General features: G+C 48.0%; 1 protein-coding gene across 2 annotated transcripts in view; it reads left to right on the top strand.

Annotated features, from left to right (window-relative positions):
• Slc7a8 (solute carrier family 7 member 8) overlaps window positions 1-26,417 on the top strand; it is a 59,573-nt gene that overhangs the window by 16,552 nt on the left and 16,604 nt on the right. For both annotated transcript variants that reach the window (XM_036199186.1, XM_036199187.1), the window contains exons 2-3: window positions 4,164-4,368; window positions 5,372-5,523. In XM_036199186.1, coding sequence (XP_036055079.1) covers window positions 4,164-4,368; window positions 5,372-5,523 — 357 coding nt within the window. The remainder of the gene's footprint in view (window positions 1-4,163; window positions 4,369-5,371; window positions 5,524-26,417) is intronic.

Below are 26,417 nucleotides of genomic sequence, written 5' to 3'. Positions count from 1 at the left end.
TCTTTTTATATTACTTTATTCTTTCTTTAAAGACTTTATAATTTTTAAACTATTAAGATTTTTATGACTGTCTATATCCACTTTCTTTAGCATCTAAGCACATTTTTAAGCATATTATATCTGTTCAGAAGTTTTCTTGGTCTGGACCTGACTTTATGTGTATCTGTAGCCTTCTCTGACCACATGAGCCAAAGCTTAACCTGTTAGGCCTTCTGCCACCAGCTTTGGGTCTGCCTAACCACCCCAGCTCTGGGAAGCTGCTGTGTCTGTGCTGTGGCAGACATTTCTATCTAGTCTCCTGCAAGTGCTCTGCTGCATAGCGGGCTCTCTGAAAAGAGCTGCACCTCTGTGTCGTGAGCAATGGGCTCTGTGTGCATGTCCTACATGAGGTGCCATTTGAAACAAGTCTTTTTCTGTCCAACCAGCCAGCTCCCAAAAAATGACACAGAGACTTCTTATTAATTATGAAACTTTGGCCAATAGCTTAGACTTGTTCCTAACTAGCTCTAACAACTTAAATTAACCCATTTACATTAATCTGCATTCTATCAGCTTATTATTACACCAATCACAGCAATATATCTTCACAGTGTACAAATATTCCACAACACCTTTCTGGGTCTCTATTTCTTCAACTTAAAATGGGGATAATAATAAACAACTCCCTTGTTTGCGCCAAGAAATAATTAGTCCACAGACCCCTCCAAGATCAACTAGTGCCGTATACTTCATGTGTACTCTGACAGTGTCCCAGAGGCTGCAGAAGTTTTCATGATCCTGGTTGATCCTTATGGCTGTTTGTTTGCCCAGAAACCTTAGTGGAACATTGACTTGTCATTCCTGAGCAGGCAGAGCTTTTAACAGGACACTCCCTGCCCACCTTTCCACCAAAACTGCCATTCCCAGTTCCAAGAAATACCTGGCCATTTCCCCTTCCATTTCTCACTACCGTAGGGCCAAAGTCGAGCCCTGCTTTTCTCCCAGCATGGTTTTCTCCCCTGGATCTGGCTTCCTAGGGTAAGTTCTATTTCTTTCTTCTTAGATGGCTGTGAAATGTCCTTTAGATGACTCTTTTGATAATTCTCAGATAGGCAAGGGCTTTACTGTCCTCTTTCAGCAACTGTGACTCTAGTTCTCTCCTTCCCCAGGGCTTCCTGTCTTCCAGGGAATAGCATGACATTTAGCTCTGGTAGGCGAACAGGATTTTTGTTTTATTGTTTTGTTCTGAGACAGAGTTGAACACTGTAGTTCAAGAACTGGTCTCAGACTCAAGGCAATTCTCCTGTCTCGGCCTACTGAGTGCTGGGACTTTTACTGTGAACCAGCCACACTGCCCAGCTTGAAGGATCACTTGGCAGGATGACCATGCCCTGGGGCCCGGAATACTAGGTGAAGGTCTCCAAGTCTCCACTAAGACAGCAGTTCATAGAGAACATGGGTGACAAAGATGTCTTCTTGTCCTGTCAGAGGACTTTACAGACCATGTAAAGAAGCGGGGAAAGAAAGATGTCCGTAAGAGCCGACCCCTTTTGCCTGCCTCTTCTTGGCCTGATACTTCCATTTGAGCTTGAAGTTGACGGGCTGTTCCGCCCTTGATTTCTGTATTTATCTCTGAAGGAAATGTGTTGGAAAGGGAACGTGTTTCCATCTATGGCTTTGATTTTATTTTTTTAATTTTGAAACAGGGTCTCACTTACAGCCCTGGCTGGCTTGGAATTTGCTACATAGACCAAGCTGGCCTTGACCTCACAGAGATCTGCCTGCATTTGCCTCTTGAATGCTGGGGTTAAAGATGTGTGCTACCACCCTGCCCAATCTGATTTAAAAAATAAAAATAAAAAACATTTATTTTAGTTTAATTTGGGCTTTTTTTTTTTTTTTTTTTTTTTTTTGGTTTGGGGGTTTTTGTTTGTTTGCTTGCTTGCTTGTTTGTTTTTGTTTTATTTTATTTTGGTGGGGTTTTTTTATTATTATTTTACTATTTTGTTATTTTGTCCAGGCTAACCTCAAACTCAAAATCCTGCCTCTGCTCAGCTGTTGAAAGCACTGGCTACTCTTCCCAAAGACCTGGGTTCAATTCCCAGTACCCACATGGTGGCTCATAAACATCTGTAACTCTAGTTTCAGGGGATCTGACACCCTCTTCTGACTCTGTAGGCACCAGGCATACATGTGGTTACAGACTTACATATAGGCAAAACAACCATACAAGTTAAATAAACATACATACATATATGTACTGAGTACTTCACACTACATTTAGTTTGAAAAGTAACACCAGATTTGACATCTGAGAGGAACAGAGGATTAGAATGTGAATTTTCTTTTCTTCCCCTTTAATACATAACTGTATTCCTGGCCCTGATTGCAAATTGTATTTTTGGGGCCAGGCATAGTGTTGCATACCTGTGAAACAGAGACAGTTGGATCGGTGCAAGCCTCGTCTACTAGTCTACATACCAGAGTCCCAGGTTAGCTAACTAACTGCATTGCACAACCTCATCTCAAAAGAAAATACTGTTCAATTTTGTCATGGAAGAGAATGTCTTAGAACTGAATTGAGGTTGAGTTCTGGCTGGTTTTGGAAAGTGAAACATCGAACTTTACACTTTGAAAAAAAATTATTCATACTTAATGTCTTCAAAGATCAGAAGAGGGCTTCAGATACCCTGGGCCTGGAGTTGTAGTGGTCGCAAGCCCCATGTGGTTGCTGGGAATTGAACCCAGGTCTTCTGCAGGAGCAATAAGTGCTCTTAACCACTGAGCCAACTCTCTAGCCCAGACTTTACACTTTCTATCTCCCTGGTGGTTTTGAGGCAAGGTCTCCAGCTCTGCCTTTCTCACATGGATCTCGCTGGTCTCTGCCTCTTCTCTCTGGCATTGAGTGGGGAGCTGGGAAGGGCATGGGAAGGGAGCTTTCAAAGGGACCTCATTTCCACCTTCAATGTAGGTGTGAATGGAGTCAATTTAGAAAGACCTGTATCAGGGCTGTCCCTGCTCACCTCCTGCCCAATGCGCATGACCCCTGCAGGAGCCCCTTTTCTATGCTGCTGGCCTCTCTCTGAGAGTACTCCAACTTTGAGCATGCAGAAGTGGATTAGTGACAAGAGCACCAGATTAAGCAACAGGAGACAGCTTTCAAGATCCAATTTTACCCATCAGTAGCTGAGGAATTTAGAGAAAGCCACTTAACCCCACAGTCTCTTCATCTCTTGGTCAGTAAAGTGGAGAGAAATTCCTCTCCCTGGATTCTACAAGGTGATTCTGAGGGTCATATGACACCACGGAGAGGGAGGCCTCTGGAATACAGTACTGCGCTGCGGCTTTGCACGTACTGCAGGCCGTGGCTAGCAACTGAGACTGTTTTATGGGTTTGTTTCATGTTCTCCAACAAGGGTGGGGCTGTTGAGTCCGTGTAGAAAGCAGCTTCCAGGGCTGTTATCTCCACTCATAAATGTTTTGTTTTGCTTTAAACCAGGGTCTCACTATATAGCTCAGGTTAGCCTTGAGCTCCTCATCCTCCTGCCTCCGCCTCCCAAGTGTTGGGGTTCCAAGTATGGGTCACCATACCCAGCCGATAATCACAAAGTTGTCATAGCGTGTAGCCACAATCTGTCCAAAGGAATTTGCCCTTTGGCTCATTTTCGAAGCTTTCTGGTCGGCAGATGGTCTCTGAGCAGAGCGTGTTTCCAGTCCTGTCTTTTTAGCCAGTTCTAAGAGCCCGTCACCTTTGCTAGAACCTGTGTACCCAGTCAGAACATTCCGAGATTCAGTATTTTCTACCACAGTCACTACCATGTGGCCTCACATAACCCACTTGCTTCTCTGAGACTTGTTTTCCTCCACTGAAAATATGAGCAATGTTATCTGACTCCGCAGGATTTTTCAAGGGAATAATGAGGTTTGTAAGTTCCTGGTGACTACATGTCAGTTCTCTGCCCTTTACCTTACTCTAGGAAGAACTGTTCCTGGACATACCTGCCCAGAGATCGTGGAAGATCGTGGAGATGTTTTAGAACTAGATCAGAGATGAGAGCTTAGTCAAATCATTGCTGGATGACATGTCCCCCATTTCAAAGACCCTTCAGAATCAGACCAAAGATGAGATGGCTCTACAAAAGCCAAACTGTCCTGACCTCACTGAGTCTTTGTGCTTTGTGCAGGGAACATCATCGGCTCTGGGATCTTTGTCTCACCAAAGGGTGTGCTGGAGAACGCTGGCTCTGTGGGCCTTGCTCTCATCGTCTGGATCGTGACAGGTATCATCACAGCTGTAGGAGCCCTCTGCTACGCTGAGCTGGGTGTCACCATCCCTAAATCTGGAGGTGACTACTCCTACGTCAAGGACATCTTCGGAGGACTGGCTGGGTGAGCAAATCTGGAGGCCTGAATGGCCCAACATGGATGTCCAACCTTTTACATACCAGTATGACGTTGTCATCTAAAAATGTATTTTTGTCACACACATAGCTGTCCTGGGATACATGTGGCCCACGGGCTGTAGTTTGGTGCCACTGGTAGAGGAAAAGGAGAAATCTGGGACAGAAGGGTCAGATCAAAAGAGGCCAAGGACAGGAGTTTCTAGTCTCAGGTGTGCTGCCATCGTGGAACCAGCAGATGAGCCATGTCACAATTCTTATCATTGAACTAGATGCATGAGATTCTATAAACAAAGTAGATGGCAACACTGACCACAGAATTCTAGGAAAAGCAATCACAAGAAGAAAGCCCTGGGCTGTGACACATGAGGGTGACTTCCTTAGCAGAACACTTGTACCCAGTCAGAGCATCCTGAGATGAAGCATCCCCCCTCCTCACATTGCCAAGGATGATGGCCTCCCTCCAGAGTCAAGCCCTGACCTTGAATTTTCTTAGCTTCTCTAACCCTGACTGAGGAAATCATCCATCACTAAAGGGCCAAAGTGTGTGCAAGGCGCTTACCCTGCAAATTCCTATTTGATGCCTCCCTGGTGATTGCTTAGGTAGCCACACCTTTAGGATTTGCTGTCAGGATCCGGGGGCTGCATATTAAATTTTTCAACCAGTGGATATAGAGGGCTAAAGTTCAGAGAGGATTAAAAGGGAAAGGAGAAAGCCCAAACACCAGGATGTGTGTCAACACTAGCTGAAATGTATGTAGGTCTTGGCTGTTATAACATGTCATTGGCATTACAGAGGGCTTGGGGTCTTATTTAGGGTAGGGTGGGAGCTGGCCTCTTCAGTATCTCTGGAAACAAAAGGGGAAATGGTGCCTTTAACCCACTGGTATTTGCTCAAGACTTCTCCCCATCCCTGCCCCTTGCCTGAATTTTCTGCTGATGACTCTGGCTCCGTGCCATGCCAGCTGAAGATTTTCCTGTCCTTCCTTCAGGTTCCTGAGGCTATGGATTGCTGTGCTGGTGATCTACCCCACCAACCAAGCTGTCATCGCCCTCACCTTCTCCAACTACGTGCTACAGCCGCTCTTCCCTACCTGCTTCCCCCCGGAGTCTGGCCTGCGACTCCTGGCTGCCATCTGCTTGCGTAAGTGGCATCTGGACCTCATTTCAACCTCCCTCAGTTTTCCTGATGACCTTCATGTCTCGGTTTCTCTTTCCTTTCTTCTCTTTCTCTCTCTCTCTCTCTCCCTCACTACTTCCCATTCCATATAAACGTTTTTTGGATGAGTGGATTCGCCATAGAGTTACCTAGTGTTGCATAGAAAGCCAAGTATGTGGCATACGCTTGTAATCCCAGAACTTGGAAGGCAAAGGTAGAAGGATATTGAGCTGGAGGCCAGCCTAGGCTATAGAGAGAAAGCCTATCACAGACTAGAAGTAGAAATAACTCCTCAGGGACACGGTAGCTTTCGATGCCAGGATGTTTCATGTTAGCACCCCCACCTCCGATATCCGGTTTCTCAGTTGAGCCTCGTGACCAACCCGTGAGGTGAGCTGGGCCATATTCTTCCTAGGATAGATCAGTAGACTAAGGGCCCTAAGAGAGCAAGTGACTTTCTAGGAGACAGGCCCTGCATGGAGGCCAGGGCTTTTGAGTCCTTGGCCTTCCAGAACAATGGTGCTGTCTTCTAAGGCTGAGAAGGCCCTGATAAGCTCATGGCAGGCAGTTGTGGGGATTAGCAACTGCCAACTCTCACACATTTTGAAGTGTGTTAGAGGAGAGTTTATCCCTTGTCCATGCCCTGGATAGGTTTTTTTTGTTTTTGGCTTTGGTTTTTTTTTGTTTGTTTGTTTGTTTGTTTGTTTTGGGGTTTTTTTGTTTTTTGTTTTTTTAGCTGAGGATTGAACCCAGGGCCTTGCGCTTTCTAGGCAAGTGCTCTACCACTGAGCTAAATCCCCAGCCCTTGTTTGTTTTTGAGACCAGGGTTTCTCTGTATAGCCCTGGCTGTCCTAGAGTTGGATATGTAGGTCAGGCTGGCCTCCAACTGACAGAGCCTGCCTCTGCCTCCTGAGTGCCGGGATTAAAGGTGTGCACCTCCATGCCTGCCTTGGATGAGTTACTTTGTTTCATTGTTTAAGTGGAGAAAAAGCCTTGTAGACGTGGTTAGGATCTAATTGGCTGTAGCGTAAACTCAGGATGGGAAGCTGCCTGCTCCGTGGACTCAGCAGATCCTTGAGAAAAAGGTTCTGCAGAGCTGACTTCTAGGCATTCCCAGCTCTAGGCTCTGATAGCAATGATCTCAGTGGGCTGGGATACCGCCATGTCTTTGCTCAAATACTAACTTCTCAAGCAGCTGCTTGTCTGTCTCAGAGTTGACTCGGGGCCTGTCTTCCCTACACAGCTCTGACAGTGTAGGGACAAGTCCAGCCATTGTCCTTCTGTCTTGCTGGTGTGATGAGGGAGGGGTGACCCACCACTCTAGACGACCCACCACTCTAGACAACCTCCCAGGACTGGTATCTGAGACCTTAGCAAGAGGGCTTTGTTTTGCCGTGGAGACCAGCCCTGAGGAGACTCTACACCTAGGCAAGGTGAAGGGTGAGGCCAAATCCCTTGTTTGGGGGCATCAGTCACATGTTTGGTCTGGGCTGCTTACAGACCCAGGGGTAAAGGAGTGTGTGCCCCAGATTCACGCTTCTAGCACCCCCAACTCTACTCCACACATCCTGATTGCTTGGACATATTGCTGCCTCGGATCATGGATTGTAACCAACCCAGTGATGGCGTCAGGAGGGTGTCTGTTAGGAGCATGGATCTTTCTGCACCCCGAGTCAGCCTGAAGGGGAGTTGGAGTATATGGGTTTTAGGGTCACTGACTTGCTCTGGAACTGGAACTGGGGGCAGTGTGGGAATGCAGGAAAACTTGCTGTTTCTGCCTTCAGACAAGCTAACACGAGGAGGAAGAAGGAAGCACATGAGTGCCAGCTGCTGCTGTTTCGGTGGCTTGTGAACACAGTCGGCTTCCTCCTTTCTGCTGATGCTAGGAAAGTCTCAGACAAGAGGGCTCCTCTGGCCCTCTACTAGAAATCCAGAACTCCACGACTGTGTGGTCCCTCCCCTAGGAGAGGAGCCAGACTTAACAAAGTATGCGCTTCCTTTACCACAGAGCTGCCCCAGGTTTTGACACTTTGCACAATGACTCTGGAGTTGTAAGGTCTGTGCACACTCACACCCTGCCCAGTCCAGAATGGCCCCAGCCCTTCCAGATGGTAAGATGAGCTTCTGTCTCTCTAGCCAGCTCCAGAGAGGCAGGCTGCATACAGTACACCCCATGCCTACCCTCCCTGGACACTGCCCAGACAAGTCAAGAAGAACTGGAGACACTTGCTGTCTCCCTCTCTTGCTGTCAAAGATCTAATAAAGTCGCTGTGGCCCTCCTCTGCCTCCTGACTAGAACTGTGATGAAATCACCTCCAAGGGAACAGATCCAGTCCTGTCCTCTGGGAATATAAGTTTTCACTATCCTTGAGACATGAATCTAGGTATTATTCCAGCAGAAAAAAAAATCTTAAACCCACATTTATTCCTCCTGCTTCCATCGGGGGACTAGTGGAGGCGGAGGACGGGCCCCAGATGCTTTGAGTGTGTGTACGGAGATTCAGTTTTCTAGTTTGTAGAATGTTTTGTTTTGGGAGATGGGGGGAGGTGATCTCGCTCTGGAGCCCAAGTTAGCTTTGAATTTGCTATGTAGACCAGGCTGGCCTCAAACGTGTGTCAGTCTTCCTGCCTCAGCCTCTCTGATGCTGAGATCACAAGTCACCTCTCCCACTTTAGTTAAAAACCTTCTTCAAATAGTCTCTCATGGTAGCCTGTGTTGAAAACAATGTGTTGATGCCATGCTTCACAATGCTGTCATCTTTGGGGCAAGAGAGCTTTTGAGACAAGATTTTGCTATCTAGCATGTAGCCCTGGCTGGCCTGAAACTCAATTTATAGATCAGGCTACCCTGAAACTCACTGTATTGACCAGGCTGGCCTCAAAACCTTGAACTTGTGGCTTTCCCCTGTCACATCTGATCAACGCCACTCCCTGCTCTGTGACAGGGCTCTACCATGTAACCCAAGCTACCCTTGAATTGACTATGTAGCCTAGTTTTGAACATGTCATTCTCCTGCCTCAGGTACCTTGGGTGAGGGTGCCACAAACACCCTGTTACAATATCTTTTATTCCAGTATTCCCTTTTCCCACCACAGCCACCATCATCCAGCATAGCCCAACTCTTAGCAGGTACCAAGTAAGCCAGCTATGGGAAATAGTCTGTCTCAGTGTACTTTGGAGATGGAGGCAGGAAGACACCAAGCCTCAACATACTTTCAAGAGAAGCAGCAGAGAGTGTCTTAGTCAGGGTTTCTATTGCTGAGACAAAACCCCATGACCAAAAAGCAAGTTGGGGAGGAAAGGGTTTATATAACTTACACTTCAGCATTGCTGTTCATCATTGAAGGAAGTCAGGACAGGAACTCAAACAGGGCAGGATCCCAGAGGCAGGAGCTGATGCAGAGGCCATGAAGGGGAGCTGCTTACTGACTTGCTTCCCATGGCTTGCTCACCTTGCTTTCTTATAGAACCCAGGGCCAACAGCCCAGAGATAGCACCACCCATCATGGGCTGGCCCCTTCCCCATTGATCACTAACTGAGAAAATGCCTCACAGCTGGATCTCAAGGAGACATCTCCTCAACTGAGGCTCCTTCCTCTGATGACTCTAGCTTGTGTCAAGTTGACATACAAAACCAGCCGGTACAGGGAGCATGGATAAGGAACGGGGAGGGCATTTACACAGGAAACTCTGCTTTTCACTGTCTCATTTGGCTGATGATTGACTGGACCATTGAGTCATAAGAGGTTTGAAGGAAGGCCACCCTTGGTGGGGCAATCACTGGCCTATAATTCGGGGTACAGTGAGGAGAGTGGGTGTGGCAAAGCCCGGGGCTAGGGTTTGCTAGGAGAAGGAGAAGAGGCCGGGCCTAGTGCTGTGGTGGGATCATTTTTGGAAGCTATCTCAAGAGAAGTAAAGTTGGGACAAGCCAGATGAGGGTGGAGAGGCCGAAAAAGACCTGATGTAACTGGCTTGCCTGCTCAGAGCCTGGAGGGGGTGGGGAGGGAGGACAAGAGGAGAAGAAGGAACTGAAGAATTGGACCCGCTTGTGCAACCACCGCGGCGCTGTGAGTTATTATTCTATTATTTAGGTCAAAGCTGATTACTCGCTGCTGAGTCAGCAGAATATCCCTGGTCACCAGGCAGTAATAAAAGCAAACGTTTTACCTCTTAATTTGATGAAAAGCCTTTCTCTCTGGTCTCCAGAGCGAGCATATTAGTGGGGGAGGGGTGGGAGGGACTGGGAAGTGTTAAAACTCGGGCTTGACGCGCCGGCTCTTGTGACTTGTTTCTCTTGATGATCTAGAAATTCAGTGGCTGTGGTCTCCAGTAGAACAATGAAATAGAACATTAAAGGGGTCTTAGTGACACACCTCACACTTGCCCCCACCCTGCCCCCCGCACGGTGCTTATGGTAGTGGGGGGCAGATACTCTTACGCTTTAATCCATCTAGTGAGGTGTAAGTGAGGCACATAGATGTAGGTGTTGGCTGCTGCCTCCCAAGCTCATTCCTTTTGTCCTGTGGTCCCTTTGGTCTAGGACTCAAGCAGTTCTCCTGCCTCAAGCCTCCCAAATACCTACTGGTGCACACCACCATGCCCAACTTAGAAATCCCAATTAAGTTTGATTTTTCTTCTACAGCCAGGAAACAACTCTTTCTACTAACAGAATAAGTGTTTGAGGGTCTGGACAAACAGCTCAGCAGTTAAGAGCTCTTGCTGCTCTTAGAGAGAACCAGAGTTCACTTCCCAGGAACCACATCACTTTGGTGATTCACAGCCATCTGTAATAACTCTAGCTCCAGGGGATCAAACACCCTCTTCTGGCCTCCTGGAACCCTCATGCCCATGCACACAAAAATGTGCAACACACTCATATAAGCAAATATTTTTGTTTTACTCTGGAAAAAGAAAAGAGTAAGATTTCTAATGCTGTAGCAGGTAAGGTTGGTTTACAGGCAGAGAAGGGCTTAAAGAGACAAAAGCCGAGAAAGCAGACCAGTAATTTCCAAGCTACTGTGCTTGTAAATGAAGGCAAGGGAGACATGGTCACCAGATGATGAGCTAACATCAAGTCATTTCAGATTATTTCTCTGTCTACGGGTTAGAGCAGAGGGAATCTGTCATACTGATTGAATGTGACATCTTTGGAAATTGTGGCCCTTATCTCTCTAATCCTGAGCCTCAGAAGGTCGGGTAAAGTTTACTGATGGCTTTGGTAGCATGGATGACTTCCTTTTGAGGTTCAGCCCAGTACAGGGGCTTAGCACAAACATGGCCTCCCGAAACTTCCATTTAACAACTGTTCTAAATAGGGTAGCTGCAGTGGGTGCTGGCCGTAAGGGGTGCCCTCTCATAGTCTGTCGTGAGTCTTGGCCAGGGGCTGGGGGTGTGCTGGGGATGAACCCAAGGTCTTAAACACATGCTATGCAAGTTTTCTTCCACCAAGCCACACCCTAGCCCTCCTCTAAGAATCATGTTTCCCAACTTTTTGGTTTCTGCCTCTCTTTCTTCTTTTGGAGATCGGCATGCATTTAAGATAGTTCCTGGCTCCATTCCTTTCCTTTTGGGACTAAAGTCACGACCCAGCATTGTAATGACAGTGTTGTCATTCACATAGACTTCTTGTAGATCTTTCCCTAAAGAAATTCCTTCTTCCTCGCCCTTCAGAGAAAGGAGCACACAGCCCAGCCTGCATAGCAGAGGGGAAATGCTTTTTATCTTGGGCTCCATCTCTCCGCAGAGATTCCTAAGAGATTGCTGTTCCAAGGCGGCAGAGTTCTCCCCATTCCTTGAGCTATTTGGAGGGGAAAGAACTTCAGGCATTTCTTCTAGCCCTGGGTCACACTCAATCCCTCTGCAGAGGCTCTGGCTGCCTGGAGCAGGACGCTGCCCTGTTTTGCAAGCCTCCTGCAAATTAATCCCTTGACAACAGACGCTTCAGCAGCCTCTAAATCCCCTGATCTCCCGTTCATCTTCTCTTGAGCCTTCATGTTCTCTAGACTCAAACTTCTCATCCTCAAACATTAAACATTGCTCAGATGTCTGGATGGCGCTTCCTTCTTGCCTTTCCCTTGTCCCAGAAGACTTCTTTGGCCAGTAGGCAAAAAAGCAGAGCTTGAAGGATGTCTTATAATAGGAAAGGAAGAACAGATTATATATACATAAAGAAGGGGACCTCCTAAAGGCATTTGAGCGGTAACACATGATTTGTTGAGGAATAGCATGTGATAAAGTCCACATTTGATGTAAGACGGTGAAACTTGAAACAAGGTAAGCATTTGTCCAGGCTGAGAAGGTGGTGGTGGTGGCCTAAAATGAAACTGGTCTCACAAAGATGCTCTGTTGTGAGAAGCAGGAAATCTTAGGGGTGGGAGCAACCGGCATGTCGACCCTTTTGACCACTGAGGAGTAGGAAGAATCTGGGGTGCCTTGTAAGTCAGAATGAAGTGTGCAAGGTAGCCATGCGGGTGCTGGGGAAGGAGCTGTTGGAATGTATTCTCTCTGCCTTCCAGGTCCTCCCAGAGTCCTGATGGGTGCTGAGCAGGTTTCTGCTTAGAAGTCTTCCTCGGGGTGGCTATTCCTTCCAGGTTCTGCAAAAAGGACGGCTGTAAAGCTGTGTAACAAGGGGTGGGGATGTGGCTCCGTGACAGGACACTTGCCTAGCAGGCACAAAGGTCTTGGTTTGATCGCCAGCACCGGGACAAAGTGAGAGAGAAAGAAAACATTAGTTAACTCAGAAAAGACTTCCCTCTTGGGAAGTACTAGAGGAGAATCACAACAATGTCCAACAGTCACTAAATACCTGTAACACACCACACACTGTTCTCAATAGGCATGATATAGAAACAGAAAAAAAAAATCATTTTGCCAGGCATCGTGATCTACACATGCAATCCCAGCATTCATAGGCTGAGACAGGAGAATTGCCACAAGTTTGAGACGAGCCTGGACTACATAGTGAGCTCTAGACTAACCTGGGCTACAGAGTGAGACTCTAAAACTGACCGTTTGGAGACAACCAGGCAATGTCCACACAGAATGGGAAACCCAATGGGCTGGGGCAGGAAAATGTTCTTAAATGTAGTTCTTTTGATGGGACTATTGATAGTAAATCGGCACTGGTTACCGCATAGAGAGGTCACGGTCACGACAGAACCCAGGGGTACTTTTAGAGCTTTATTAGGAGGGAAAGGGAAAGAGGGGAGCCAGGCCTGGTGGGGGAGGGAAGCAGGGGGAGAGCAGAGCAGAGAGCAGAGAAAGAACACAGAGAGAGTGGCGGGGATTGCGTGACCATGCGGCCAGGTACGTAGTCACCAGAACCCGCTGATGATGTAAGACAGCGAGACACAAAACTCCAAGCTGCGCACATACAGGATCCTAACAACTATCGGTTGTTTAATATAACCACATTACAGAATAAACAGTAGAAAAATAGAACTGAAAACCAAGCTGGGTGGTGCATGCCTTTAATCCCTGTACTGAGGAGGCAGAGGCAGGAGGATCTCTGTGAGTTCAAGGCCAACCTGGTCTACATAGCAAGACCTGGGATATCCAGGGCTACATAGAAAGACTCTGTCTAAAAACAAAACAAAGAAATACAACAAAATAGAGGACCCCATTATGAAGAGATCAGCTTTACCCCAAGGTAATAAGAAGGCATTGAAGGATTTCAAAACAGAGGAGTAACACTATCGGAGTTGCATTCAGAGGACTCTGCTGCACGGAAAAGGATGGGTGGCCCTTGGGGAAAAGGCCAGGGACAAGGAAACTGAGTGCACTGTAGTTCCAGCAACCTAGGTTAGAAATGTCCGTGAGGTGACTCGGGGACAGGTATAGAAAGAAGTTAATGTATTTGGTGTTTAGGAAATAAAATTGCCAGGATTGCCAAATGTAGTGGTTCTTGCCTTTAATACTAGCACTCAGGAGGCAGAAGTGGGGTGATCTCTGTGAGTTCAAGGCCCACCAAGTGTACATCACTAGTTCCAGCTTAGCCAGGACTATATAGTGAGACCCTGTCTAAAAAATCCAAAAATGAGCCAGGCGGTGGTGGCGCACATCTGTAATCCCAGCACTCGGGAGGCAGAGGCCGGTGTATCTCTATGAGTTCAAGGCCAGCCTGGTCTACAGAGTGAGTTCCAGGAAAGGCACAAAGCTACACAGAGAAACCCTGTCTCGAAAACCAAAAACAAGAACGGTTGCCAGGATTGGATGGGAGAGTCAAAGAAGGCACATTTTTCGTTCAAGGGGGATCTATGTAAATAAATCACCCCGCACTAGAGCTTATTCTAATGTTTCCTCCCTGCTGTGGGTGGTTGGCTGCCTCTCTCCCACCCCTCCCTCCCGAGAGCCATTTCCAGGACTTGAAGGAGACATCCTCTGCACCTTTGGGCTCCATGACTACAGGGCCAGAATAAATGCCCACCTCTTGGTGCCATTTCGCCTTCCTTTCCTGTCAGGCCTCTGGGGTGCTTCTGTTTCCCGTTGCCCTGACAATGGGGGTGTCTCAGTCCTACTCACCATCTACATCTAGCAGACACTCAGTCTTGACCTCCAGTAAAAAGAACAGCTAATGGCATGGGGCTCTATATTGTATACAACATGGTAAGCAATCGGGTATATCACAGAGAACTCAGTGGCCATGTTCCCCAGAAACCCATTGATTCCAGACACTTGGAGCCACAGGTTAGTGTCCTGCCTGTCCTCTCCACCGACCTGAAAGAACTCTTTCTAGCTTCACTATGCTTGGCTGTCTGACCCGGATTGCCTCCTTTTTCCGCCTCCATTAGCATCTCTCCTAGCTTCTGGCTTCTTTCCGCTCTTTGACTGGAGTTTTGCTAAAGCTCCCTCTCTGAACACGGTGGAGTGTAGGGCTTGTTTCTGTGACTGCTTCTACCCTGTTTGGGGAAACAAGGAAGAAGCTCAGAGTGCCTGATGCCAGTTTTCCAGGAGTTCAGCTTCCACCAGGAAGATCCCCCTGACTTACTTGTGCCAACACAGAAGCTTGGGTGCCCCTCTGCCCTTCTGTTACCATCCTCAAGGATCACTTAGTTTTTCCCAGGGGAACCCAGGGCTGTAATTTATGAAATCGTCTGTTAGTAGTCTGGTGAACTTTTCAGGATTAACATTATATGCCCGATTTACATCACATGCCCGAGACCATGAACTCAGGGGACTTATGGGATTATGAGGGTGAGGCCCGACTGCTACTGAGTGAAAAGGGCAAGATTAGTTAAACAAGTCTGAATGCTAGCCGCCCTCACAGTTGGGGTATAGCTGAACTATGTGGGGAGCTTACAGCACAGTCCAGGTCTATAGGCCTTGGTGCACAAGTCCACAAGCCTCCCAATCTGAGGACCTACCAGACCTCCCAGGACCCACACCCGCTGGCTCCCCCAAGTTTGAATATGATAAAGAGCCAGTCAAAGCCTGCTGAGCGCTCCCACCCAGCAGAAGCAGCCATCAACCTTGCCCTGACTCCGAGGCATCAGCTCTGAGAGCTGGGAAATGAGACAAGAAACTTCATAGTTGCAAAGTGAGGAGCAGGGTTAAAATGAGGCTCCGTGGGCGGGGTGGCATGGCATGGCATGGCATTCCTGCTTTCTCTACCACCCTGCCCAGCTCAGAGCCATGTTTAACCAGCACTGAAGAAAGAAGTACTTGGCTCTTGGAAAACGCTGAGCGAGGTGTTCAGACTTCTTGGCTAAACTAAGTACTGAATGGTGATTCAGCAGAAACTCCAGGTCTCGCCTCTGGCACTGGAGAGGAGAGGAGATGAAGGAAGGGGAAGAGAGGAGGAGGTGGCGCGGTCCCGGGCTCAAAGTGTCCTGGAGAAGCTGTGCCAGGCATGACCTCCAGAAACGCTGGCTGTCCGCTAACCACCCTCCTCCTCCTCCTGCGAGGGCTTGTCCTTGAAGCAGAGAGGAAATGCTCAGAGAACCTCTTCCTATACAAGGGAGTTCTGAGGTTTCTAAATTACCAGTGCGTCAAGATGAAAGGCGCTGGGGAAGGAACATATACTCTGCTACAGTGGGCAAGATCTATTTCAAAACCAAAGCACCACTGTATACTTCATAGCACTTCTCAGGATCAAAGCGCCGCTTATGAAGAAAGGCTGCTTTGATGGTTGGGATGTCGTGGCTCTGTTTCGATGCTTTGTCTTTGGCGGTTGGGTTATTTACTTCTATAACTTCCTGCAGCCATGCTGTATCACATGTTCAACAATGCCAACGTTTGTTGTAGGTAAGCAGGGTGCCTGGAGGCTTTACCGTGTGGCTCCTCACCCCATATGAGAACTGTCTCTGGTGGTGGTGCACACTGGCATTCCCAACACTGGGAAGGCAGAGGCGGGAGAATCAGGTGTTCCCAGCCAGGAACTGTTCAGCGGCACAGAGAGTCTGAGGCCTGCTTCAGCTCCATGAGACCCTGCCTTAAAAAGAGAGAGAGAGAGAGAGAGAGAGAGAGAGAGAGAGAGAGAGAGAGGAGAGAGAGAGGGAGGGAGAGAGAGAGAGAGAGAGAAGAAAAAAAGTCTCACTGGGGAAGATATTGGAGTAGTTCTTGGAAGCTAATTCCTTGCCTTCCACTCCTACCCTGCACCCAACCATCTGCTTCAGCCTCATTGAGGAAGAACAGTTGCTCAGTCCTGCAGCTTTCTGGGCAGCACCAGACCTTATCTCAGGCCCAGGTTATGTGCCTTAGAACTCGAGGCACTATTTTCTTTGCCTATCAGTGCCTTTTGGCAGCCAGCACCAGTTACCTCCTGGATCTGGAAAGGGATGGGGTTAGGCATGCCCAGTGTTTCCAAGATTAGAAACACGTGCCCAGTTCCTCCTCTGAGTGGTGGAAGCGGCCAAGGAGCCCTTGTCCAGCCTATCACAGAGCTGAGCGTGGTCACACCCTCTCCAGCCACTGGGCCAGTGCCCCAGCAGCCTCATGGGCACCCTGCAGGGCTGTGCACACAGACACCTTGTCCTTCTGCTGTGGGCCCAGAGCCACAGGGGCAGGCGTTGTTGGCCAGAGCATGGCAGAAAAGTGCATGCCCCGGCCTAAGGTGAGACCATGACACCAACCTTTCCGGCACCCTACTCAACCGGGCCAGGTGGAATTTATAGCTAGTTCAGACGGCGGGATGCTTCATCCCGGAAAGGTGCTTATTTTGAAGTTCGGGAGAGGAACAGGGTGTTCTGGTTTCTACAAAGTGGCGCCACTGCTTCCCTTTTTCAGCAGCTGTTTGCTTGTTGCCCTGCATCTTTCTTTTTCCTGGCCTGGCCTTCACTTTCTCTGCCTTCTGCTCCTCCCTACCACCTTTTCTGTCTCATTGGCTTCCTACACCATTTCTCATACTCTCTCTTCTTCACCATCTTTCATTCCTGACTCTGGTACATCCACACATCCTCCACCACCTCCCTCCCTCCTCTCTCTCTCTCTCTCTCTCTCTCTCTCTCTTTCTCTCTCTCTCTCCCTCCCTCTCTTCCTTTCTCTCTTTCTTTCTTTCCTTAAGACAAGGTCTCTTTATATAATCCTAACTACCCTAGAATGCCGTATGTAAAATGGTCTGGCCTCAGATTTGCCTCCGCCTCTGCCTCCTAAGTGCTAGGATTACAGGTGTGTACCACCTTACCCAGTCATCCTCTCTCCCCTTTCTACATACTGTTTTTACTTCCCTAAAAAGATCAGGAGGAGAAGCCTACTTCTGGCAATTCCAACTACATAGGAATATTCTGTCATTGAAAAAAAAACATCACGGAGGTCTAGGAACGGCTCTGTGAGGAAAGTGCTTGCTGTGGAAGCATGAGAACCTGAGTTCCCATCACAACAGCACTCATGTGAAAAGCCAGGGGCAAATGCGTGATCCTGGCACTGGAGGCAGAGACAGGAGGATCTGGGGGCTTGCCTGGCTGGCCAGTCTAGCCAATTGGTGAGCTCCAGTTTCAGTAAGAGACACTATCCCAGAAAACAGGTGGGAAGCAATAAAGACGTCACCTGACGTTGACCCCTGGCCCTCACGTGTGTGCATGCGTATGTACAGTCCCACACATGTGCAGACATAGAGAGAGACCAGCTGTGGTGGAGCACATCTGTAATCTCTGCACTTGGGAGGTGCAGACAAGAGGATCAGCGGTTCAGAACCAGCCTAGGCTACACGAGACCCTATCTCAAAACACACACATACACACAAAAATGCAAATGGGGTTTCCCAAGCTCAGAGGGAATGTGAGACTGTGATGTCAGAGCAGAAATTCTAGTCATCCATGGCAAACAGCTTCTGAGGATCAGCCTGGTTGTCCCCTGCTTGGCTACTCTTGCGTGTCAGCATGTTACTTCCTGCTGCTCTGAGTGCCACCTGGATTGGGGCCAGGCCAGTCTTTGGGTGACAGACTCAGTTCTAAGAGGTACTATCGCAGTGGTCAACAGGAGCTGAGGAGGTGAGTGACAGGAAAGGGTTGCTTAGTAGACAATGAGACACCAAGGCTGGGCTTTGGCCGGAGGGTGGAGGAGCCATCCCATCATGCCTTTGCCACTAAATAGCTGGGTTTTATTTACTCATATAAGGTGAGGTTCTGAGTTCCATAATTCTCTGGAGGCTAGAAATATGCATCTGGGGAATAGGGCACAGGCCTGCATATCTACCCCTAGAGTAAAGCATTGGCTACATATCTGGTCCATTTATCTCAAAACAAGCAATCTAGCCCTCTCTCCAAATAGCCTTATCCCAGTTTTCACTGTCAACCAGAATCCAGAGCTTCAGGGCCAGCAGCTGGTTTGGCAGGATGAAGAGGGAGGAAAGTGTTCGTGGCTCCCTGAGAACAGTGCAAAATGACCCTTTCCTCAACCAGAAGCCAGAGTCCCACATCCAGAGGCATGGCACACTTGAAAACCGTTTCTTAGTACAGGGTGAGGATGGCCTGTACTCTGTGGGCTTTCTTCTGGGAGGAGAAGTAGCCACCCTACACACACCCAGATCTGCTCAGCATTGCAGGCCATCACCTACTCTGTTTCATAGGATTGTTCCTTCATGCAGAAAACAGACACTCCCTGGAGCAGCATAGTGAAGCCTGTGGAAAGCTCCCGAATATTTCTTGTGTAGATTTATCTGTCCTCTGGTCAATGGGCTTTAGACACCAATTGTATGTCTGCATTTTGAAACAAAACACCAATGATCACTAAGTACAAAGAAACTTCACTTGGCTGGGCAGTGGTGGCATACACCTTTAATCCCAGCACTCAGGAGGCAGAGGCAGGTAGATCTCTGTGAGTTTGAGGCTAGCCTAGTCTACAGAGCTAGTTTCAGGACAGCCAAGGCTACACAAAGAAACCTTGTCTCGGAAAACCAAAAAAACTTCACTCAGAACGTGTTCCAGGATCTCATTGGCTACTACTGCCTAGCAGGGTCGGGCATGGCTGTGTGTGGATGGATGGCTTCTCTACTGGCCCTGAGGAGGTCAGCAGCAGCTACTTTCTGTGGGACATCCCCTCTTAGCAGCTGGAAGCAGAAGAAGTAGCCATTTGTTCCATTGTGTTCCCATTTCTGGAGGCTGAGGCACAGTTGGCCATCTTGGCTTCTGCCCAGTCTTATGTTCACTAGCCCCACAGTCCCTGCCCCCTCCCGGGGTCTCTGGGTCCCACATTTCTAGATAGCTTCGGCTCAAGGACCCCAGAGTGGGTGCTTTGTAGAGGACCAGCATGGAAAAAAGAAGCCCATTGGAAACTGAGAAGAAACGGGAGTGAAGGGAGAAGACTTGGGAATACAGGAAGAAGGACCAGGGGTCAGTCAAACAAGGCAGCTGTGACCGTAGCTTGGCCTGGCGTGTGATATTTTCAAACAAGTGTCTGTACCTTTATCCATTCATCCATCTCACCGGCCTGATACAACCTCATGGGGCTGAAGAGATGGCACCTGGATTAGATTCCTCTCTCCCATGTCAGGCAGCCCGCAGCTTCCTGTACCTTCCCCTTCTCCAGCTGTTTAAGTTGGCCTTTGGCTGCTCTGCCAGGATGAGCCTGAGAAAACCACACTGCACCAGCCTTCATTTTCAGTGGGGGATTGGACCCAGGGCTTTGTGTGTGGGAGGCAAACACTCTGCCGTGAATTCTAGCGATCGCTCTCTTTACTTTTTTGAGATAGAGTCTTACCAAGTTGCCTTGAACCCATTCTTGTAGTCCATGCAGGCTTTGAACTTGCATCCTCTGCCTCAGTCTCCCAAGTAGCTTGGGATTACAGACCTGTACCACCAAGTCTGGCTCATGTTCTCTTTTTGAGTTTATGTTTATAAATTTTTTTTTAATTAACCATCTAAAGTTTTAGACAGCGACACACAGATGACAAGGTATCTTTCTAGGGTGTGATGGACTGTTCTAGATGCAGAGGGGGTACCATGGCTGTGCGTACTTCAAGTTATGAAGTCCTACCGGGGTTAAAACTGCCAAGTCCCTCTGAGGAAGTCTCCTTCCCTCCCCACGCCCCCACCCCCCCCCACGCCCCGCCTCCTGACCACTTCTCTCCTTACACTAGCCTTTCTGAATTCTACCTCCTAGCTATGCCCTCAACTGACACTCAAAACTCACTTGGTCTTCCTCTGACCAGGAGCAAGAGTGGCAGGCATAGCCCTGACTGTACGTTCTGAGGAATCCTAAGCAACGTTTCAGCTCCCTAACCCAGTTTTAGAACATTCTAAAGGAAGATTTGTTTATACTACTCACCATTGGTGTTTTGTTTCAAATGGTCTCAGGGGCTGAATTTTAAATTGCCTCTTTTATCTATAGTTTATAATCATAAATGACTCCACCCCCCTACCATGCTCCTTGTCTGTCCTTAACCTCATGTGACTTTCCACTTACGGAATTTAGCCGGGAGAAATCACAGAATGGGTTCCATCAAAGTGTGTCTAGTGTCTACAACAACACAGTACATCCGTGTGACCTCTTTCTAGCTCTGACTCGAAGAATGAAATCAGTCACAGGACTCTTTGTTTAATTTCCTCAGCATTGGGGACTGAACCCAGGGCCTCACACAGGCAAAGCACCACTCTGCGGTTGAACCCCAGCCTCAGCCTCCTGGCTTTCTCTCTTAACTGCTGTCCTGACCTTTGATTATAACTTCAGGTTAATAAAATAAGGAGACCCACAAAACAATGGGAGCGATCTGGGCATGGAGGGGCACACTTGTAATCCCAGCTCCTGGGAGATGGAGGCAGGGGGATCAGCAGTTCAAATTCACCCACAACTACATATAGAGTTGGAGGGTGGCCAAGGATGTATGAACCCTGTCTCCAAACCAGACAAGCAAGGGATACAGAACAAAGGGGTCATGCCTGTGAACGTCTTGGCACCCAGCACCCACCTGCCTCGCTAGAAGTGGGACCCGTGGTTTTGGTTTTGGTTTTGGTTTGTTTGGGGGATGACAAGGTTGTCCATGTGAGCCTGAAGCCATCGGAATATGGAGAGATTTGGAGGAGCCCATGGGATTAGGTGGAGAAGGACTCTATTGTTTCCTAGACTTCCTAAAAGAAGAAGGAAGCTACTGCTGTCCACTATGGGACAGTTACCCAGAGAGGAAGATCAGGCCTTGTCCTACTAGCTGTGGGGTCCCAGCTTGCTTGGGCAACTGGAGAGTTGAAATGTCATCTTGCAGTATGAAAGTGTGCCCACTGCATTAGCACACTGCTGACCTCAGCTTCACGAGCCACTTCCAGAGAGCTCTCCTCTTCCTGCTGGGCCCTGGAGTCTGGGTATATGTTGCCCCACTGTTTTGGTACTGGGGTTTGACCCCAGGGCACGCGATACTCTACCACTCAGCCACACTCCAGCTCCACCCAATTGCTCACTCTTCAAAACCTTCCTCTTGGGAGCCAGGTCCTGCTTTCTGCTGTCTCTGCGGTGTCTGTCCCTGTGTTCCTCTTTTGCTGCAGTTGTGTCAAATTATCACAGTCTCAGTGGCTTAAAACTGTACAACTGCCGGGCGGCAGAGCACGCCTGTAATCCCAGCACTCGGGAGGCAGAGGCAGGCGGATCTACAGAGCTAGCTAGTCCAGGACAGGACTCCAAAGCTACAGAGAAACCCTGTCTCGGAAAAAAACAAAAACAAAACAAAACAAACAAAAAACTGTACAACTTTGTAGTAGAAGTTTTTCATTAGCCACCAGCCTGCAAATAATGGCCTGGAGACTTGTTATTGATTATGAAAGTTCGGCCTTTAGCTTAGGCTTGTCTCAACTAGCTCTGATAACTAAATTAACCCATATTTTAAATCTATGTGCGTTCACGTGGTGTTACCTCTCCTTCACCTGGCACCTCCCATCCATGTCTCCTGGCTTCTCCCATGTCCCTAGATTCTCCTCCTCTTCCTTTCTCTCCTGGGAAGTCCCACCTATACCTCCTGCCTAGCTATTGGCCCTTTAGCTTTTTGTCACACCAATCACAGCAATCCACCTTCACACAGTGTACAAATATCCCACAACACAACTTGTCGCTTTACAGTCTTAGAGGTCAGAAGTCCTAAACTCAAGTGTCAGCGAGGCTGTATGCTTCTAGAGACTCTAAGGAGTTTTTCTAGTTTCTAGGGTCCTTCTACATTCCTTGACTCATGGACCCTTTTGTCTTCAGAGTCAACAGCAGCATCTCCAATGCTCTCTCCTTCTCTCCCTCTCTCCCTATTCCCATCCCTCCCCATTTCCATCATCAACTCTTTTTTTATGGTTCTTGTCTCCCTCTTGTTGTCTCTTATAATTACATTTGGGATAATAATATTATTCAGATAATCCAAAATAAGCTCTGTGTTTCCAGATCCTTAACTAGATCATATTTACAAAGTTCATTTTCAATATTTACAAATCCTGAGGATTAGAACTTTGGCATCTTTTGGATGGCCATCCTTCTGACTTCCTAAGAGAAGCGTAATGTTACCACTTCAGCACAAAGGAAGTAAAGGAATGACCTCTGTGCTCCCTAAGGGTCAAAGTTTGAGAATCAAGTCTGAGGTGAGGCTGGGCACACTCTCTCTGCCGGGAACAAGATGGTTGTTTGCTGCGATTGGTTTGTTTTTCTTACCAGCACTGGGAATTGAACTTTAGAACTTTGGGAATGCTGGTCAAGCACTCTTTCACTGAGCTATATCCCCTAGAGCAGTGGTTCTCAACATGTGGGTCACAACCCCTTTGGGGGTCACATCAGATATTTACATCCTACATATGAGATATTTACATTATGATTCATATCAGTAGCAAAACTGCAGTGATGAAGTAGCAATGAAAATAATTTTATGGTGGGGGTGGGGGGTAACCAGAACATGAGGAACTGTATTAAAGGGTTGCAGCGTAAGGAAGGTTGAGAACCACTGGTCTAGAGACTCCCTTTCTCCCTCCCCCACCTCCCTCTTCCTTTCTCCCTCTCAGAGAGGACCTTATTAAGTCACCCAAGCTGGCCTTGAACTCAGGATTCACTAGCTCAGCAGGTCTTCTTGGTGGTGTTTTCATCTTTTTCCTTTGGTATTTTTTAATTCAGGAAACGAGAGAGAGAGAGAGAGAGAGAGAGAGAGAGAGAGAGAGAGAGAGAGAGATGCCCAAGAGAATCAGATAAGCTTGGAGTTCCACAGAACTCCAGAGACCAGCGAGCACTGGGCATAGGTTACCATGGACAAGAACTAGAGTTTTCCATTCCTTTTTCTAGCTAGGCCGAAGCTGTGAAGCTTACATTGCTGGGGCCCCTTCCCCAGGACGCCCTGCGCTTGCTGACTCTCGTGCTGGCTCTGCTCTCAACACGTTGTTTTGTGCTTACCTTCTTTGTTTTCTTTTGGATTTGGGAGAAGTGTTGAGGGGTAGCTAAGGCAAAGTCTCTGTAGCTGCCAAGGCTGGCCTCAAACTCATGTCAGCCCTCCAACCTCAGCCTCCCGAGGGCAGGGATTACTGGCTTGTACCATAATGTCTAGCTTTCAGTTGTCTCTCAATTCACCCATATACCAGTGTGCCTGGCCCTGGTAGACCCTGTGTGGCCAGGTGATGATGGGTGGCTAGAAACCGTTACATTTGGAGCTATAGAGCCCCTGGTCCCCATCTCCATGTGGCTTTCCTGAAGTCACTATATTCCAGGTGTTCGGAATTCGGGGTCTAGCTACACAGAGACAGAGAGAACCTAGTCATCGGCTGCAGAACGGGGTGCTGGGTGGCAGATGGGCGGCACCAAGCCTCCTACGCAGGAAGCCTTGGCAAACACCCAGCAAGTATTGCCTTCACTTTCTGACCTTTCCTCTCTGGTTGGAGGCTCAAGTTTCAGCTCCTGTGAGGGAAGCTGTTCTGCTGCACCAGGAGACGCAAAGTCCCCTCTCTCCTCTCAGTCACGTGCAGCGATGGCCCAACCGTAGGGTGAAGGGTAAGCCTTGGACCTGGGGCATTGTTCTGAGAGATTAGGGGGCACGGGCAATCTGCCCAAACCTACTCCTTGGCATTTGTCTTACTTCAGAACGATCTCTTTGACACCGAAAGGTTAACTATTAGTCAGTGTCTGAGTTCTTGTGAAGAACTGGCGGTGACAGAAGACACCAACAACAAGAAGACACGACCAGACACCTGTCCTTTGGTCGCCTCGGTCACATCAAGTCTTGTAAAGAGGATTTTATGTTTTCTGTCCCAGCACTCGGGGAGGAGGCGATGCTGTGAGTCTGTCCTGCTCTGCCTTCCCTCGAGTGCCTTCCGGTCACCCCTCCGCCTTGCCTTCGCCTCCCCTTGCTGGAAGATGCTTTTGTTCTGGGGAGGTTGAGGGATCAAGACACAAGCCCACTTACCCATCCCTAAGCCACGTGGAGTTTGTTTTCTCGCCTTCTTTTTATAAGTCTGTCTCCTTCAGCCCTGGTTCGTCACTGCTGTTGCTGCTTGGGTTTCTGGGTATGGGACACCTGGCCTTGGACCCAGCGTATCTCAGGGCCCCGGGGAGAAGATGAGGTCACGGTCAAGTTGTTTAGAGTGATTTGGGTTGGATTGTCACCAGGCACGTGACTCTGAAATCCTTACTGAATTGAGTAAGATAACCAAATGTGTATTTATCAAGATCTCGGACCATCTGGAACATTCTAGTATTTACAAAATGTTCTCCCTGTTCAGGCACTTAAGATCTTCCAGGAACATGTTTTGATTCCCCTGCTATGGTGGCAGGCTGGCTAACAGCTCTTGCATGAGGAATCAAGAGTTTCTACTCTACAAAGTCAGACTTCCAGTAACTCTTTCAGTGCTATAAAAACAACTAGGGGTTGTCTCGGTTAATGAAATTCTAAGGGAACAGGGAAGAATGGTATGCGCTGTGGAATTCGGAATGAGATCAGAGAGCTAATGCATTATGGCATTTCTTCCTTTATTAAATACTTCTTGTGCATCTGCTATTTGTAAGCACCAATGATAGGTAGGCTTGGGAGCTAAAGACGTGAAAAAGATAAAAAGAAGCAGTGGCAGGCCTAGCTAACTCAGTACTTGATATGTACTCTAGGGTAGCCTTGAGCTCAGAGCAGTCCCCCTGCCTCAAATAACTGCAATATGAATAGGTACCACAATGAGATATAAGCAAAATGGTGTGGGACGGCTCCATCCAGGAACAGTCTATAAAATGTGACTGATACAGCTTACCTTGCAGGCATGTTGTTGGGAATCAGTAAAATTACAAAGCTTCATGGAATGGGTAGGTCTGGAAAGGTGGGAGGGGCTTGCCGGCTCCAGACACGCCAGATCACAGACAGCTAGCTGGGCCTGCAGGACCTTCCTGCTCCGTTGACGTGTCCCCAGGATCTAGCAGGGTTGGGAAACACTCGGAAAATGGGAGTCCACTTAAGGATAAGGTGTTGCTGTAATTAACATTCAAGTGAAGTCAGAGCCCTTGGGAGGCATGCAAGACGGGAGTAGTCCCGGGTTTTCACAGTGTTGTGTGTAACTTTTGAGTACTAGAGAGTGTGCCCTGATCACTATTTCAGGAAAAAGAGAGTGAGTTCTAGGATAGCCAGGGCTGTTATACAGAGAAACCCTGTCTCCAGAAACAAAACAAAGAGAGAGATGATGGAGATACAGTGAAAACTTCCATATAATGTTTAATGTTTTCATCACAGTGCAGGGAAACTGCCTGTTTTGTCAACCGTTTGTCTCTGCTGTTTTCTAATTCTTTTTTTTTTTTTTTGCCGAGACAGGGTTTCTTTGTGTAACTTTGGAGCCTGTCCTGGAACTCACTCTGCAGACCAGGCTGGCTCTGCCTCCCCTAGTGCTGGGATTAAAGGCATGTGCTACCACCACCCAGCTTGTTTTCTAATTTTTAGGCAGAAAGATGACAGATGTCTAGAGCTTACCTTTCTGTTTGGTTAGCATTGTATTCTTTTATACATATATAAAAATTGTCGGCTACCTTGTCCAGCTGTTTGCAAGTTTGGGGGCCTTGGGAGGGTCATCAGAGTTTAGTGTTTTGAGACAGGGTATCACACTATAGCCTAGGTTAGCCCAAACTCATTATGCCACCCAGGCTGACCTTGAACTCTGAGCGATTCTGCATCATCTGTTGGGATTATAGGCCTGGCCTCCATACCTGGTTTCTCTGTAAGTAGTTTTAGATACATAATAACCACAAACTGGCAGTACCTGAGTATCCATCGGAATGGGAAAGCAACCTTGTATCTATATAATGAAATAAATAGTACCTAACAATGAAAAAAACGGTTAACACAGAACAAAATGAGTGCATCTCAGTGTAAGAAGTCAGATCCAAAAGCCTACCGGTTCTATAATTCTGTTTGTGTGACATTTTGGAATAAAAACCGCATTAGTGGTTACCAGTGATGGGGGAAGAGGATGAATGGGTTCCAAGAAGCAGAAAACACGGGCGCAGTTTTAGAACGTTGGGAATATCGAGTGTCATA

Source organism: Onychomys torridus, chromosome 9, assembly GCF_903995425.1.
Source record: "Onychomys torridus chromosome 9, mOncTor1.1, whole genome shotgun sequence".
Lineage (NCBI taxonomy): Eukaryota > Metazoa > Chordata > Mammalia > Rodentia > Cricetidae > Onychomys > Onychomys torridus.
The sequence above is the reverse complement of the archived record's forward strand: the minus strand, read 5'-3'. Positions and strand labels throughout refer to the sequence as shown.